The sequence below is a fragment of the Aulonocara stuartgranti genome, assembly GCF_965226115.1.
Source record: "Aulonocara stuartgranti genome assembly, chromosome: 4".
In the NCBI taxonomy this organism is placed as follows: Eukaryota; Metazoa; Chordata; class Actinopteri; order Cichliformes; family Cichlidae; genus Aulonocara; species Aulonocara stuartgranti.
Genome location: NC_138942.1, coordinates 10505683 through 10524490, shown reverse-complemented (window position 1 = coordinate 10524490; position 18808 = coordinate 10505683). Strand labels below are relative to the sequence as shown.

Sequence of the window (18808 nt, the reverse complement as noted above, 5' to 3'; positions counted from 1 at the left end):
TCCCAGAATAAGATGTGATCTAACCAATTTGAGAAAGATTAAGAGATGCAAAATGATTACAAGAGAAATTCACTAAGCCCAAAGTGTGGCACAAAATGAGATATAAAAACACCAAATGAGAGACAAAACCCCCAAAACAAAAGAAAGTATAACACAAAGATACACAAAATGACACTAAAGATGCAAAAAACAAAACAAAAAAAACAACAAAAAAAACAACCCAACCAAAAACAGTGTCAACAGGGCAGACGCAGAGGAGCAAATGACTGTAAACAGAATCATAAATGATCAATATAAGAGACAGACGATGACTGGTATCAGCATGGTTAGTCCTTTGCGTGTATTACACCCCTGTGGTGAGTACAGCCCAATACTGTCACTAATCTGAATTCTTAAGATCTCCTTCCTGAAACTAATATATCTCTTAAAAATTAAACCTTTGATCAGACCTTTAGAGTTAATTATAACTGAATGATAGCCACGGTAGGTACATTTTCCCAGTTAACAAAAGAATATAATCTTAAACCGCTGATCCAACTCCTAGCCAATAGGTGGCGGTATATTAGCTCTAAACAGAGTTATCTGCCGACTACTCGGACAAGAAGAAAAAGAAGAAGTAAACGACAAGCTACTTGGTAGCTTATCCCGAATGTGCCTCTGAATGTGCTAGAAGATGTGAGGTTTAACTGGATTTCGTACACACTCTGCTTAGAGTGTAATTGCCTGCATACCATGGCGGACTGTCTGCTCGTATCGGACCGTGGTGGCTGGGCCGGGAAGCACTGCCGCGGTTTCTGCTGCTCTTGTTGAACCGTTAGCTAATTCAGCTAACGCTGCTGTTTTTACTTCAGCACAGCCGCTGTCGCTTCGGTGCTGCAGGGCAGTAGATCGCAACAACACGGTAACTTTGAAGCAAGTTGCAGGCATAAACAGCTAACCTAAGCAATGTCAGTGCTGCATCTCTTCCGCCATTAGGTCATTTGTTTTGTTTTGTAGGCAGGATTGTTGTGGAGGATTAGCTAACGTTTTTTGACAACATAAAGACCGCTGCATGCTTTTGGAAGACACAACTTAGTGAACATGTTACCCGCTAACGCACCTAACACTCCCTGCAGCTCTAACGTTAACCACTGCTGCTGTCTACATATTTTGAGATGTAGCATCAGTTAGCCAGCAAGATGACTCGGACTCCGTGCAGCACATCTGAGTTTTCCGTCTGCATGTGAGCTGTCTGTGAGAGGGGAAATCATGTCTTGTAAAGCCGCAACCAAGGACAAGAAGTCCAGCTTCAGCAAGAAGCTGTTCAGGCGAGGCTCTGTGCGCTCTGTGGGCAGTTTTATGAGTAAACTCCTGAGGACACTCACAGCGCTGTCACACTTTGGATCCGAAGTGCAAACCGAGGATGACAAAGATGATGGAGGATTTTCCACGTTTAAATCTGGAAGTAAAGATGTACCCATGGAAGATGGGGACCTGGGGGGCTTCCTATCCAGGGAAAGGGTTCCTGGGGTGTCCGGTCTAAAAAACCACGGCAACACCTGCTTCATGAATGCAATTCTGCAGTGCCTCAGTAACACTGAACTCTTTGCCGAGTACCTCGTTTTGGAGCACTACAAAGGCGAGGAGGAGGACGAGGACCAACCAAAGACAAATGGTGTGCATTTGCAGAAGAAGGGTCTTCTGGCCAAAGGAGAGGTCACGGAGCAGCTGTCAGGACTTGTGCGGGCTTTATGGACGTTTGAGTATACCCCCCAGCATAGCAGGGACTTCAAGGTAAGAGTGACATCAATAAATCAAGGCGAGATAAATAGGGGACCTATTATGCTTTTTCATGTTTTCTGTCTTATATATACTCTTACAGTAGTGTATACAGTCATATTTAACATGACCAAAGTTTCAAAGAATGAGGGCAGTGCACTGTATAAACAAGGAATTCCTTTGGGCCAAACTTAAGCTTCTGTCTGCTTTAGATGCTTGGATGGAGATATGTTTTTCTACTCTTGTCTCTGTATGATGTCAGTGATTGCAGTGGCTGCTTTTGTTTGTTGATGCAACCAACCACTTCTAATAAAATAGCTTAAAGGGAGGTTGAATGGGCTCGTTTTAGACCGTGGATGAGCAGGAGTGGTGATAAGGGATCTGAGATAAATAAAGATTATTTTGAACCGTTGCTGATGCAGAACTACTTGCATAGGATAAAAAAAAGTATTGAGTTGGACTTGAGCATAACAAGCCCTCTTTAAGTAAAGATGACCAGGATTATATTTTTATAACAGTGTATGGTAAAAACAATGCGTACCTACACCACACAAGTCTTATACCTGTTGTTAATAAAGCTTTACTCAATGATCTAGATATTCAGAGTGATTTCAGGATAAACGGTGGCAGGCATCGTAACTTTTGGACCATGCTGTTTCTTGCAGAATGTTGTGTCAAAAAATGCCACACAGTTTAAAGGAAACGCTCAGCATGATGCCCAAGAGTTTCTGCTGTGGCTGCTGGACAGAGTACATGAGGATCTCAACACCGTCAACCCCAACAGCAGGCCTGCTATTAAGGTGAATCCAGAAAATATTTGGTGTTCTAATGTACGTAACCCCCCCTAATCAAGCCACAATTGTGAATCATTAACTGGATATTTTCTCCTCATTGCAACTCATCAGTTTTCATTCCAAGGCTATTTTGTTTCAGTTTATATCTCATCAGTGTTCGGGGTGTTTTGGTCACTTGGTGCAGCTTCCAAATGAGCGGCATTCACAGTCTGGCTCATCTAGGCTTGCCAGGCTTTGTTTTCTCTTTTTTCCCCAGAGCTACTCAATAACAAGACTGTGTAGCTCCCACAGCAGCTTGTGAACCCTGATAGACCAGAATTTATTATGATGAAGTAATCAGACTAAACAAACCTGTTTGTTTTTGTTCAGCCACCTATTGAAGAAGACGATCAAAGCATAGAGGGACCATCTCCTCCCCTTTCTGCTGGGTCGTTTGTACAAGAACTGTTTCAGGCTCAGTACAGGTAAGCCGTAGATGTAGAAGCTCTGTTGCTCTGACAATGTGACAGGGATGTCTCTGCACCACATTAAGATTTTTAATGTTTTCCCAACAGGTCTTCTCTTACCTGCCCTCATTGCCAAAAGCAGAGCAATACCTTTGATCCCTTCCTCTGTATCTCATTACCAATCCCGCTGCCTCACACACGGTGAGTTTCTCCATCTGAGCTGTGCTATAGGTCAGGGAGTAATCAGTTAACAACACTTTGATGACATGTTCTTACATGTTTCTGATGTGTTTGTTGCTCTACCAGGTTGTTTGCATTTCTACACTTTAAGCAGGCATGTTTGTTTAAAGGTCTTTAGAGGAATGATACCTTTCACTGGATGTAAAACAGAATGTGTGTGAAAATATGCAGTATATGTGATTGCAAAAGTGGGCGTGTTAAATGTCCAGGAGTAGATTTGTTTGTTGTTGTTGTGTTGTAGAGCATAGATCTCATTTTATAAATTAAAAAAAAAATTGTTCTTCAGGCCATGATATTCACATTTTATTTCAATTAAAATAATAGATTTTTACATGAAGGTCTAAAGCCATGATTAAGTTTACATCAGTAGTGAAAGAATTTGATATGGCCCTCTTAACATGAATTCCATTAGCTAAAAAGTAATCTCTTCCCTAAAGAAAAGAGCTCACATGGCTCAGAGGTGACAGAGTTGGAATGTGTATCGAGGTTGTCTGACATTTTAAGGAATAAAGCCCTTTGGAGATGAGTTGGAAGGCCAAAAAGCACGACTCCTCCCACGAAGAAGAGAATTTGAGAGTATGTGACTAGAACCTTAAAGGATTCATAACAGAAAACAAACACTCTGTAAGCCTCAGAGACTGAAAGACCCAGAGTGAAATTTCAAAAGCATACAAAAGAAGCGCAGAGTTTTTGAACAAAGCTTTACTGTTTGGATAAAGTAAAGATGATTCCCTAGCTAAGTGAAAGAAAGAGGAAGATGTCACCAGGGAAGCTACAAATTGTATGGCGATGTCTAAAGGTCACTGACAAACAGAGTTCCACAAACTATGAAATATGAGGATTTTGGCGTGTCACCATCCTGTTACTTTTTAACCTCTGGAGCTTGGGCATCACCAGGGCTCTGCTATTAGAAGTCTCATAGACATTTCTGTTCTATGATATGATCCTATCCAAATATTTACTTTATTGTAATATCCATTATTATACTTTACACTGATTGTTCTGGACTCGCAAAGAACAAATATTGCCTAACTGTCCAAATGCTTTTAGGCTCAAAGTATTTGGATTACATATCAAAGTATTTTTATGGTTGCAGTATGATAAAGATAAAAAGTGGCTTTATAGCACTTGGACACAAAGACAGCGTCATGGACTAAACAAACCTGGCGTAATGTTATCTTAGCATGTACTTTCAGGTAGCATGCAGAATCAGAGGTGTGATGTGTTACACAACAGTGCCTGCGTCTAGTGTGGCACCTTTCCCGTCATATCAGTTCAGCTCCGGCTTACTTAAAGGCCAAGCTGCAACACCACACCCTCCCCATTTTGTCCAGTATTAAATAGGTGTGTGAATTTTTTGTGTGTGTGTTTTATTTGTGCTGCTCATTCCCGTTTCTTTTTGTTAGGCCCTTGTATGTGACGGTGGTGTACCAGGGGAAGTACTCTCACTGTATGAGGATTGGAGTTGCTGTTCCGCTCAACAGCACCGTGTATCGCCTCAGAGATGCTGTGTCACGCGAGACTAAGATCCCAATGGACCAGGTGCTATTCCTGTCACTTATCAGGGTCTGCCACAGTGAGACTATATTACGGGCACAGTGTCGGTACAGCCAGTTCTAAAACAGAAGCGAGTTTTGCTCCAAGCCCCTGGCTGTTATAGGTTATATTTGGGAGGTAGTACGCAATTCTAACATTTGTTCTTAGTACTACAGCAGCAAAAAAAGGCTTGAGAGCATATGTAAATTACAGCTAAAGCAGGATGCAGCTGCTAATAAGATTACTGAATTGCTGTAATACTGATATGGACTTGATACAGAATAATTGCTACAAGGTTTAAATGTGCTGTTTTTCTCTTGTAGTTTGTTTTGACTGAAATGTACTACGACGGCTTTCACCGTTCGTTTTGTGACGATGATGACGATCTTGACATCATACAAGAGAGCGATTCCATCTTTGCCTTTGAGACACCCGAGACCTTCAGGCTGGAAAACATCCGCACAAAAAGAGGTTACTCAGTAGTTTTACATTTTTATGTTATTTTATTTTTTTAAAAGGTGTGTTCTGCATTTTCCACGTTTAATCAAAAAGACTCGCGTGCCATTCTGTCTTTCGCAGGAAGCCTTCTGGCAAATCTGAATCATAACAACTTGAAGTATGGGACAGAAATCAGCAGGACTCCGTCTTTTATGCAGGGCGCTGTGACACCTGTAACTGCATCACCCAATAAAAACCTGGGACCAGAAAAAATGATCCTTTTGGTGTGTAACAGAGCGTGTACTGGCCACCAAGGAAAGAGGTACTGCATCTCAGAATGATTTTATGTTCTGCATTTCTTACTCATCCACTCTGCTTCTTCTGATTATGTAATACATGCCCTGTTCTTGTGGGTCTGTCAGTGATAAAGAAGGGTTATTGACATAACCCACAATTTGTCCCTGGCATTTACCTAATAACAGGCCTGATGGAGAAGCTGATAGCAGCTAATGGAACTTGTGCATTTTGTTTTTTTATTTTTAGGTTTGGCCTGCCTTTTGTACTGTACTTGGAGCGCACTGTGACCTGGGATGCTCTGCAAAAAGAGATCCTTGAGAAAATGCGCCATCTTTTGAGGCCTGGGGTCTACATTCAGGTAGGATGACAACCACTCACTGCCTTATACTCAGTTTATTTCCTTAAGTAGTCCTGCAGCCTTTATTTACCTGAACTGCTGAAGTCAAAGGTTTTATTTGGAGGTGGTTTATAGTGATCGTACCCTCTGTTTGATCACAAGTAAGTACAAACCTTCCTCCAGCATTCTCCTGTTTATACCGACTATACAAGCAGTGACTACCACTTGTGGGGAGATTATTAAGAAAGCTTTATTTTAAACAACAAGGTATCTAGACCCATCAGTCTAGATACCTCCTGCACTGATGGGTCACATCTTTGCTAGCTTAACATGAAAGTTCATAAAACAGAAACAAATGTCGAGTGACACTTTCTGACAGATGATGTACAGCTGGAAAGACAATAGTCTTAATTTATTTTTTAAGTGAAGTTGAAATTTTAATAGGTATCAAAACTATTTTTAAGACAAAAGAGTTTAAAGTAGTTGGATGACACTGGGGGGTTATATTTCATTTTCATTCTGTGTGCAGGTTGGACCTTTCAGTCTTCGAGTGGTTGGCGTTGTTGGCATCACCTACCTCCTGCCCCAAGATGAGCGACCACTGTGTCATCCAACTGTGGAAAGGTCCGTTCAGATAGCCATTGTTATATTTGATAACTTCTTGATTTCAGATGAGAAGTATGACCTAAAATTTAACTAAGTCGGGATATGTTTATTCAGAACGTTCTTTAGTAAATTTCAGCTTACTCACACTGTGACTTCTTGTTACAGCTCATAAAAGCAACTTATAAGGCTAATAACCCAGACTATAAAATGACTGTTTTTCTCTCTAAAGCCTGTTTACATTGCCATAATTATATTGGATCACTGAACTTAAAAAAATAAATAAAAATGCAACCTTGCCTTGCAAAACAAGTATAGCCGTTTGACATGTCGTAGTCATGTAATGTAGTAACAAACTCAGCAGTTTAAAAAAGGTGTATTACCGGTGCCAGGCTCTCCAAATGCCTTAATGTTTTGCAGCAGTCACAGCACGTCAGTGAAAGTGAGAAAATCTGAAATCCTAATAAATACTGGTGCATAAACATAAAGGTAAAGGCAGGCATGAGCTTGAGTAAATAGTTTGAAGTTGTAATTACATCAATTTTCAGCTTTAATCTCACCTCTCCACACTTGCCCCATCAGTTCTACTTCACTTATGACCTGAGCAGAGGACATGCCCTAACAGGATTTGAATGTTAAATTACCAGTTTGGCCTGTTTGACTTAGAAACTGAATGATTTCAGAATAACAAAACAAGTCACAACACTGCAGATGCACAAACCAAAGTGCAATTATATTTGATTTTATTATGATCATGATTAATCAGTGGCGATCATAACTAGCATTCTTTCTTTTGTTTATTGATTACAGTCCTGAAACATTTAATAAAGCTCTGTTCTCAGTATAAACTATTAACTCTCATACTGTATTCAAATGTCTGTCTGACATAAAGGTGTTTTTAAATTACATTTAAGTGAATGAAACTCTTGTCATACAGTGCTTGGAAGAGGGGAAAAAACCTTTTTCACTCATCTTACTTTGTTGCTAAATTATTTTTTCTCATTACAGAGCATACAAGTCCTGTGGACAAGGGGGACCACCACATGTGAAAATTGTGGTTGAATGGGACAAAGAGACCAAGGACTAGTAAGTGGAAAAAAATACGGATGTGTATGTTTCCAGTTTCACTTGTCTACAGCACAGTTGTTCTGCAAAGGATAAAAAGTTTGAATTGGAATTTGTGGGCCCTTTAACCAAAGCTAAACAAATATCATTGTTAAATTAAAAAAGTATAGTTTTTGTTAGCCATGACCTATCTACCCAAATATAAAAGCCAGCTTTGACAAATAGTAAGAAATGAGGTCTTTACTATAGGCAGACCAATTCTGCTTAAGACCCATTTTGAGATGAGGAAATGCTGAAAACTGTTCTGAAAATTGGTAAAGCCACTGGTTATAACTGACTTTGTTGACATAACATTGACTCTGTAATTGATTATGATTGCTACAGACAGCCTCGTTTTGCTTCGTAAGCAGTTCCATTCAGGCCACCATAGAAATGATGGAACATTACAGACAAATGCGGCTGAACTTCAAAGTGTTTTGATGTCTGCAGTTGCAGAATTTTGACCCGTTTCTGGTCCTGACTTAATGTAACTGCCTTTTGACTTTAAGGGCAAAATCTGTAGTGCCACAGACACAGAAAACCCCCCACCTTCCCCACTCCCATCTCTTCTATTGTAGCTGTCAGGGCTGTGGTTTAGCAGTTCAATGTGTCTCAGCATTTTCAGTAAAATTGATGGTGACAGTAATTGCTTTGCCGAGTGTTTATGAAAAGACGTTCAAATTGAGCAACACCTCAAACTTAACTAAGGATGTTTCAGAGGACGTGGCCTTTTCTGTGCGTACCTCCTAACATATCGTTTGCTTGACAGGATTTCTTTTTTCAAGAACTAACTTATGTATGTAAAATGTCAAAAAATTCACGCTGCATTTGAAGCAGTTCCTTCTTTCTCACTAAGCTGACTAATATGTCAAGCAGTTAACACAAACGCCCATGCTGGCCAAATCAAACTTTTTTTTTTTCCCCTTTTTGGTACTTGGATGTTGATGATGTTGATGATGTTGGCTTTGAACAAATCCTGTCGAGTTCATGTGTAATGCATGTCTGCACAAGTGCTGATTGTGAAGCCCTTTAAAGTCTTAAATCCTTTAGTTGCACTGCTGGGTGTGAACCGTTAATGTAAGGACAAACAGCATTCTTATGACATGGTAAACAATTACTTCATCTGTCTCAGTTACAATAAAATACTGGTCAGTTTATTTTTCTTTTATCAATCTCAGATCCTGTGATCCTCACCTGACTGCGCTGTTACACGAAGGGTGTGTTTCTTTTTCTGTTTCCCACAGTCTGTTTGGACACACCGAGGAAGAGTATATTCCGGATGCTGAGAGTGTCTATCTGCATAGAGAACAACATCACCAGCCGCAGGCCTGCACCCTTGCTCAGTGCTTTCAGCTGTACACTAAAGAAGAGCAGGTAGACACACGAGCATGTATGCATGCGTGCAAGACGGCACTGTTAGTAGTTTAAGTTGAATAAATAAATCGTAAACTGGCCTTGGCACATGCGCTCACAGTGGTTTTACTGTGTTTTGCTCTGGAGTAAAAGAGAGAAGTTGGAGGGAAATTCGGGGCCTCATCCTGTGTGAGGTCTATTATATAAGCTCTGTGGTTGGGGCTTTCTCTTCATAGCTACTCCTTGGGTCTTGTGTGTTTTAGCTGGCCCCAGACGACGCCTGGCGCTGTCCCCACTGCAAGCAGCTGCAGCAGGGCCGGATTAAGCTCAGCCTGTGGACGCTCCCGGATGTACTCATACTGCATCTCAAGAGGTTCAGACAGGTATTTTAGTTCATCTGGATATTTTCAGTAAGAATTTGTAAGTAAGTTTTTTGCTAAATCCTATATGTTGACCAGCAGATATTAAAAATTAACACTGTACATCTGCAGAACTTAAAGGTTAGAGTTTTAGTCTAGGTGGACAGCTGATGGTCAGATAACGAGACTCTGTTGCAACATGCTTCTATATTTTTGTTTCAGGAGGGGGACCGGAGGGTGAAGATGCAGAACATGGTGAGGTTCCCGTTGATGGGGATGGACATGGCTCCTCACGTGGTTAAGAGAAGCCAGAGTAGCTGGAGTTTACCTTCCCATTGGTCTCCGTGGAGACGGTCCTATGGACTGGGAAGGAATCCTGATGACTACCTGTATGACCTGTATGCTGTTTGCAACCATCACGGGAACATGCACGGAGGCCACTACACTGGTAATGCGAGCAGTTCTTTGCTTCAGACCTATTTTAAAATGGATCAGAAATGCAAATTAAACCTTTTTTTAATGCCTGTCCTTATTTTCTCTCATATGTGCAATGTTACTGTGTTTGAAAGTCAAATGAAATGTGGGCAAGCTGTCAAATAGTGATGTAAAAGTATATAAAAGTAATCCCTGTAAGCCAAAAGCTCAGAGTCAGCCTCCAGACTACTGGAATATAAGCTTCATGCCAAGCTAATGTCAGCGAAGCACATGATTTCCTTATATTTCCAAGTGTTATATCCCAGTAGAGTCAAACTACAAGCTGCTTGGTAACATTTTTGCTGAGCAGTATTTTGGGATTAGGAGAAAGTGGGCTTTCAGACAAGCGGGCATTTAAAGGGACAAAACCAAAAAATGGCTTGTTTCAGCCTGAGGTAAAACTGAGTGGGACATCAGGGGAAGGAGTAAAAAAGATCAAGTCAAACAATGAATCACCGATTTGCTTTTAACTGTGATAAGATGCAAATTAAACGTTGTATTGGAAATGAGCATATCAAGCAGCTGAATGTGTTTGCCATCCATGTTAACTCATTCTTTACTTTGTGCTCACAGCATACTGCAAAAACTCCATTGATGGTCAGTGGTACTGCTTTGATGACAGTGAAGTTACAGCAATAGCTGATGATGACGTGTGCCAGCAAACAGCCTATATACTGTTCTATCAGAGGAGAACAGTCATCCCCTCTTGGTCTGCCAATAGCTCTGTGGCTGGTCAGTATTTATTTATACACCATTTGTCCACCTAGCATATGTAATGTATACCGTACCATAAAGTGGCATAATAAGCTTTATGTGACATTTAAGGCTTAAAATGTATCCATGTTTGTGTTTTAATCAGGCTCTACTAGTTCATCCTTGTGTGATCACTGGATCAACAGGCTACCTGGCAGCAGGCCTGCTAGTTTGGCCTCTGGAGCCTCATCCAGACGCACTTCTCTGGCTTCACTGGCTGAGTCGGTTGAGTTTCCAGTCGAACGTAGTGAGGATGACGGTGAGAAAATGCTGAACTTTCATTTATTTATTTATTTTTATTTAAAGGTTCCTGATTGTTCATTTTCATTGATTTTCATCATACACACATCTACTGCCTCCTGAGCAGGTCATAGTTTCAGAAATGCACAAAGTTCAGAGTTTGGTTTCAAGGTTTTTAAGTCCATCGCATTTATAGGGATACTTTAAAGCTTCCTCTAAAGACAATATCTAAAGTGGGATTAAACATTACAGTCAAGAATTACAAACTCAGACCTTAAATTTACCAATCCCAACTCTAATAATTAAAGTCACAAGGCAAATATGGCATTGGAGTGAAATGAACAAGTCCCCACAGATCTCTGAGGTGTGGGAAACCTTCACTAGCCAGTCTGCAAGATATGGCTTGCATGTTGTAAAATTTCAGAAAACTATGCATGACTTGTCTTGGATGCTCCCTTTTTATTAACTTATAATTTAACATGGTTTTTACTAGTCATCGTGTAGGCCTTGGTCTTGTACTAAGCGAGAATAACATTACAGGCACTGTAAATGTGATAAAGTCCTTTATTATATAGCATAGCTTTGTAGCAATGTAGAAATATGGCCTGAGTGATGTTTAAGGTCCAGTGGGTTATAGCTGTTTGCAATTTTATTGATATTGGCTATGGGGCGATCGTGGCTATGGGGCGATCGTGGCTATGGGGCGATCGTGGCTCAAGAGTTGGGAGTTCGCCTTGTAATCGGAAGGTTGCCGGTTCGAGCCCCGGCTTGGATAGTCTCGGTCGTTGTGTCCTTGGGCAAGACACTTCACCCGTTCCCTACTGGTGGTGGTCAGAGGGCCCGGTGGCGCCAGTGTCCGGCAGCCTCGCCTCTGTCAGTGCGCCCCAGGGTGGCTGTGGCTACAATGTAGCTTGCCATCACCAGTGTGTGAATGTGTGTGTGAATGGGTGGATGACTGGATATGTAAAGCGCTTTGGGGTCCTTAGGGACTAGTAAAGCGCTATATAAATACAGGCCATTTACCATATTGGCTTTGATAATGGCTAATAAATGGAAATTTAAAAACTAGAGAGTATTACATAGTTTGTCCATCAGATGGCACTCTGCAAGTTCCCTGTTGGTAACATGTGTTTATAATGCTGCAAAACAACCAGCTGATCACAGTAGAGTCAGTGTTAATGAGCAATAGATAATCTGTTGTGGTAATAAAACAAGATTATTTTTTTTAAACAACACGGTCACATCATCTAATAAGGACTCAAAAAAAGAAAACCAGCCAAAATGTCTATTTTTTAAATAATCAAATATCAGTGTCAGTATTGTTATTGATGTAGATACACTGATGGATTTACCCCCCCAAAAGTGTGAAACAGTACAACTATTTCATTTGATTCTTAATATAAAAATAATAATGCTTGTTCATTATTGTGTAGATGTTGGTGTGTTTTAAACTAAATAATTCCCTGTTTTTTAGGAGGATTCTCTGTCCGCCCCTTTGTGAGGAGTATTCAGCGACAGAGTTTGTCATCCAGGTCATCCATTGCCAGTCCTTTAGCTTTCAGTGACAGTGGGATAAAACCTTCCTGGTCTCTCTCTGCCAAGCTGCACATGAGATCTAACTCGCCCTCACGGTTCTCCCTTGACTCTCGGTGTTCCCCTCCTTTAGAGAGGATAGGAGAGGCATGTGACGACAAGGTTTCCACATCGTGTTTTGGCAGCTACAGTAAACACGAACGATACTTTGGCAACAGGACTCCGTTGTCTATGATGGAGAGCAGTTTCCCCGACCAGGACAACAATAAAAGGTTCTTAGACATGTACTGTCGGGCTTCCACTCCAGTGGAAAAGAAGATCACCAAAAATGAGCCAACTGAAAACAACAACCAGATCACAGCTATAGACCAAAACATATTACCCACTCAAGCTACTCCCTCCAAAGAACAGAAACGTAAGAATAGTATCGGAGGATTTGGCTTAAAGGCTGAAAGCACAGGATCCACAAAGAGTGTCAGCAAAGTGGAGCAAGATAAAAGCTCCAAAAAACGATTGTGCTCGACCCACAAGACCTCTGCACCTGAGACGTCTTCCAGTACACCAGTGAAAGGTAAAAAGCTGAGCAATACTAAAGAGAAGAGTGCAAATGCTAAGAAAAGCACCTCGACACCTAGTGGGACTCCCTCCAAAACGAAAGAGTCAAATCAGCCTCCAGAGGCTACGCCACAACATAAGCCATGCGTCCGTTCCACGCCTCAGTCCTCAGCTTCTCCTTCACCAACCTCAAAGAAGAATTCCACTGTCACTGAGAAGAGCTCAACAAACAGCAGGAAGCGGCTTATAGAAAGGAGCTACAGTAGAGATTCTATGCACACTAGCCCTCTGGCTGACAACCTCAGATGCGGCTCGGTAGCACGCTGCTCACTTTCAAAGAGCGGCGAAAGCAACCGTCCTGAGAGGAGATTTGTGCGGAGTTCCAGCAGCAGTTCTTCTGTCACTAGCCTGCGTTCACCCAGCGTTTCCACCAGAGATCTGCAGCGCAGCAGCAAATCTGAGGAGAAAGGGTTGTCTTTCTTCAAGAGTGCCCTCCGACAAAGGGAAAGCCGCCGGTCGGCTGATTTAGGAAAAAGTACCATGCTCACCAAAAAAGCCTCGGAGAGGACATGCAAGCAGAATGGACAAGCCAAGGAGATCGGTGGCAATGGTGGAAAGCCAGGAGACGCGGCGTCTTCTCCGAAATCTGCAGAGACTCCTGGAGGTGAGACAAAATCAGAGACAAAGGAGTCTTCCAAGCCCCCCAGCTCTCTGAGTCGCTCTCTTTTAAATGTAGGCAAGTCCAAGTCTTCCACTTCTGAAGTAAGTTCCAAATCTCCTAATGGGAAGAAACCCCTTGAAAGAATGACATCTTCCCGAAAACTGTCATCGAGCATGCAATCTCCTGCACGAACAACACAGAGGCCTCAATGATACATCTATAGTCGGTATATTGAACAAGCATAATGCAGCTAATCTTTGTGCCTAAGTTTCAGCGAGCTCCAGATGTATTTAAGACACATTTTTGATGTTATGGTTTTGTACTCTTGGTTTAAATGCACATGTTGGGTTTGCAATTTTAGTATTGGCAGCCAGCTTTGAGTGTTTAAAGATATTTAAAAGTACTGTATCATCATCCGCCTACCTGAGTGCCAAGCACTTGTGTAGTATGCTGCCAATTTAGCTTCTTCCAGTAGTAAATATTGATACCTTTTCCACCTTTGGTGGTGCAGCAGCATATTTGATTTTGTGCACGGAAGACCTGTACGACACGAGCGTGAAACAAAACTTGATTTAAAATGCAGCAGCTTATCCATTTGAACTTGAGTCTCTACGAAATACTTATCAATGTCTTGTGCACCAGTAACTTGTAATTCAGATATTGTAGTAGTTTTGTTGTAGTTTTCTGTTACACAGGTTCCAAGTCTTCTAGTTATTCTAGAATTGATTAGCTGGCTGCTGATGCTTGAATTCTGCTGCTGTTCTGTAAGCATTTCAAATCATTGTCAAAGGGTACAAAACTTTAACATCAAAAATAGCCTCTGACAAATACTGAAACAAAATTATTCAGACATGCACACAAATACAAAAGAGTTTCATTCCGAAATAGAGTTGGCTAATAGTACATTTCATTGATTGTTTTTACCACTGATGGGTTAAATCTCTGTTCTTCAAGCAAGTTTCTCCATGCACCTACTGCTTTAGTCTATAAAGGTCTTACAAATATTATTCTTACTCCATTTTTCCATTAAGAAAAAATAAGTAATCTCATAATGTGGCTCTACTTGATAGTTCCTAGCATTGATACAGAGCAGCAGGAAGAACAAAACCAGAACTAATGTTGGCAAGAAATTAGAATTGGTTTACAATTTGTCCAATAATTCAAAACGTTATTATTTTTTTTACGAGTACCTTTTTAAATATAAATCTATTTTTCAAAATTTTATTGAAGTACTTTTGCATTAAATTGATAGTGTGTTTTGGAATGAAACCCTTTACAGTCACGGTATATAAATATATGTATATGTGTCTGTACATATATTGACAGAAAGTATATGGTATGTAACTCATTTTTTATTTTCTCCTTCCATGAGCAAGATGAAAATAATCTTAAGCGCCTTTCAATGCTGTACATGTAAACAAATAATTGCCTTTGGCAACATAGTAGTCTTCTACTGTATGCATCACTGAGTAGGAATGTTTTGTTCGCACTTTGTAAACACGAAGCAGTGTCGTAATTATTAATTTAGTAGTTTCGAGACATATCAGACAGTAGATTCAACAGGCCTTAGACTTGAAATGATAAAAGTGTACATTCATCTCGATGTTTCAGGGGCCATTTTTTTTAAGAAATCACCCCTTTATTTCACCTGGTGCTCTAAAATGCCACTGCTCCACTAGCTGTTGTTTCTTAAATGAGCATCTTTCAAATGATGACGTTCAGAACTGTGACCACAAACTTCAGAAAAGGTATTGTTTATCATAACCCGCGGTACCTCACTGGAGAATATTTTCCATTTTGTTATTCATCAGCTTGAATCAGAATATTGATAATGAGCCATTTGGTTGATTATAGATCTACACATACATTGTCATGGAGTGGTTGTTGTCCAAATATGGACATGTACGCGAAAATAACAGATGCATTGTGGAGTAAAGTTCAAAGCAGTGGCAGAATATTATCAGTGCTGCCGTCATGATGCTTGCTGGCCTTTTTGTGAACAATCAGCTTTAGTTCACTATAGAAATGCCCCATTTATAAGGCAATACTCATACATTAGGCACCACTGTAGTGTATGTTTCAAAAGATTCAAAGTTATTTTATTATAAACCACAACTAAGTGATTTTACTTCTAGCATAAAACATTTTGAGTTTGGTATTTTGCAGTATCTTTCTCACTATTTCTCTGTAGCATATATGAGGTTTCAGGTTTACATTGGGTTCTCAGATGGTTTTGGATGCCACTCATTTTTAAACAGTTCGGTGTATTATTTCAATGGTCTGTACAGGTTGTTAAAATTGAAATTATACCCAGAAACGTTTAATCTACCTGGTTTGCTTGATGAATTGTCACGTTTAGACAACACGATGTGCTCGAGCAACACTAGATGACGTTTCATGTCTTTATTGAAGCCACCTGTTAAACCTTTCCTTGCATTTAATAACTGGTCGAACATCCTGTTAACCTTCCAGTAATAATTAATTTGTTTATAACTGGGACACTTATTAAAGTAGCCTCAAACCTGACATTTAAGGGAAGCTTTTGAAGGTCTCAGTCAGTGATGAACATCCTATTTATCCTCAGGACGTTTTTATCGCTACTTCTGCGATTTAACATGGCGTACTAATCTTTAGTGTTAGTGTGGGGTTGCATAAAAAGGTGTCTGCTGCAGACCTGGGACTTTTCTCCGTACGTGGACTGACTATGGCATTCAAGCTGCAACAGACCACAGAGATTACATAGAGCTGTTTAAATATGGTGGTGTTCTTGTAGCTGCTCTTTTCTACTTAACATGTGTAATCTATCAGGAAGCTGACAATGGCACTTTGGATCAAAGCAGGATCATTTTAAGTACATTTAGCTTTCCCTTTCTTGTTTGCCTGTTTAGAAGTCTGTAATTGAAATGTAGTGGTTAGTGTGTATTTTAGAGAGCTGGGCCTTGGCATTAAGCTTTTTTGTTTTTTGCCCATAAATTTTCTTGCTACATAAACAATTTATTAGAACATCTCGCGAAGCAGTAGACAATCTCATAATGTAATAAAGTCAAAATGTATAGTGTTTATAACACACTGTGTAAATACGGTTTGTGGTTTGAGGTGCGGATGTCGCCAAACCTTTTATTTGGCTTTTTTCCTGTATATGTTGGACACTAAAAACTGCAGGATGTTTTCACTCATTTTTATAGATTGGCTTTGTTTTGATAACGTAGGGTTAGATGAGAGCTGTTGATTTAGCAGTTGCAGTTAAAGGTCCTAATGGCAAGCAGTTTGTTGAGCTTAAAATTGGCGGTGTGCAGTCTAAACTCTTGAAAGAAAGCTGGAAGCATATTGCGCACCTGTTACAGCCCTGCTGCCAAACATGAACCATAAAAACACTACGATTGCAAAAATCTAAAAAAAAAAGAAATCATAACAATGTCTTTGTTGTTTGGTGTTCATCAGATGGATTCAGTTTGATTTACAAAAACGTGTCAAACTGCCGCATTTGAGGGCCACTGAATTTATTAACGGTTGAAGGACAAAATATAAGATTCCTAGTTATCAATTCCAGGATCGGTCATCTCGTAGCTTTATCTCCACGCCAGTTATGTGTCTGCATTTTTCATTTTTGTTTGTAAATTTGTTGTCAGTGTACAAAATCGAGAATGATTAAGGAATGCAGTATTGCATGAAAACGCTAATGCATGTATTTATTAACTATGCAAAATTCTGCAGCTGTGTTAAGTAGAAAGCAAAGCATGGCTGGTATATTCATCGCTTAATTTGCACGTCATTTAGAAACTGTAAAATCTAGCATACTTCATCATTGCTTTAAAGGATTAAACTTAATGTTGCCTATATGAAAGAAAATCTAATTAATTCCCTAACTGCATATAGCATTATATCAATTAGTGTTTTGTTTTTTTCTCACTTTGTTATTTAATTCTGCTTATCTGTGCTCTCTGGGTGCTCCTACCACAGTGGTTGTTTATTGTGTGTCTTCTTTAATATTTACTGTTGTACACCAGCAGAGACAACACTATGGAATCGATTATCTCTCTTTGATCACTATATAGACTCATTATGTACGCGTATATCGTAAGAATTCCAACTTTGGTTCACCTCAGTGAACGGTTTGTGAACCCCTGTTTCCATGTTCTCAGCTGCATTGAAGATGTGGTCTGTCTGTCATATAAAATAGATACATGTAGCTCAATGCAATAAACAAAGATAGTAAATTTATAGTTTTATAACACAGTACATGATCAGTGACATTATAATATTAATATCTTAATACTTTTGAGGGTTTTTTAATTTTATTTTTCTTATTGTAAACTGTTTATCAACAAACGGTAACTTCCAATGTTTTAAAACGGTGCCATTTATTCTCTTTTTTCTTTCTAATGACTGGTGAAGTGGGTATTAAACGTTAATCACTTTAGTTGTAAAATGCATTCAGGCTTCCCTGCAGAACTTAATTAGGATTAGAGAATCCTGCTTAGAGTTGTTGTTGCGACATAGACGTTTTGTTTTGCTGTTAAATTCATGATGTTCAATTCAAAGTTGCCGTAGCAAAACTACCATAATCCTACATTTGAGGTACAGACTTAAGGTTCTGCAGATGGCGAGGTACTGCAAATACACACCTGGATGAGCTGAAATAGCCGGTTAGGATTTGAGAAGCTTTTGAGAGCATTTTCAAACGGAAACACTACAAAAAAAGGATGCTGAAACTTTTCAGAAGCCTTAAGCAAAGAAAATTGTAATGGACAGTTTCTATCTTTGGATCAGAGAATCTAAGGAGAGGTTTGATGAATGAATGTCACAAGTCTCATTTTCTTTTAAACTATTTTAACACTACAGTGCTTAATGAAAGCATGCCTCTTCTTTTACTTTCTGTATAAATTGTAATGCGTTTGTACACTGCATTCATGGAGATTTGTTTTCATTCTAAAGTCTTTTACTGTACTCCCTGCTGAACTATGTGGTTATTATATTGACATCTGCAGTGTCTGAATTGACCAATTTTTCTTTCTTTTTTTTTAAATTTTAGTTTACATTAGAATATTTGTTCCAGCATATGCCTGCTATTTCACTTTTTTTTAATATATATTTTTACAATTGAAACAACCAGTTTCAAGTTCATTAGACTGTGTCCAAGCATTCTGTTAATTTATTTGTATTTGTCGTTTTTTTAAAAGTCATATATGCACTTTTTTTCCCTCCAAAAGAATGAATGTGTATATACTTTGTTGGTTAATCCATGCAAGTATAAATTGAAAAAGATTAAAAATATTGAAACTGTCTTGGTTGTTGTGCTTTTACTTTGTGTAATGTTGAGGTATAAC

At 39.6% G+C, this 18808-nt stretch overlaps 1 protein-coding gene across 1 annotated transcript; it reads left to right on the top strand.

Moving 5' to 3' along the window:
* Positions 1 to 599: 599 nt before the first annotated feature.
* On the top strand, positions 600 to 18764 carry usp31 (ubiquitin specific peptidase 31). Its single transcript, XM_082530755.1, has 16 exons — positions 600 to 1773; positions 2424 to 2558; positions 2922 to 3016; positions 3107 to 3199; positions 4645 to 4780; positions 5098 to 5245; positions 5354 to 5534; positions 5756 to 5867; positions 6376 to 6470; positions 7458 to 7535; positions 8798 to 8927; positions 9170 to 9289; positions 9488 to 9713; positions 10313 to 10471; positions 10599 to 10751; positions 12207 to 18764. Exons 1-16 carry the CDS (start codon positions 1249 to 1251, stop codon positions 13691 to 13693), a joined length of 3873 nt encoding a protein of 1290 aa, XP_082386881.1. The 5' UTR covers positions 600 to 1248; the 3' UTR covers positions 13694 to 18764.
* Positions 18765 to 18808: the final 44 nt, after the last annotated feature.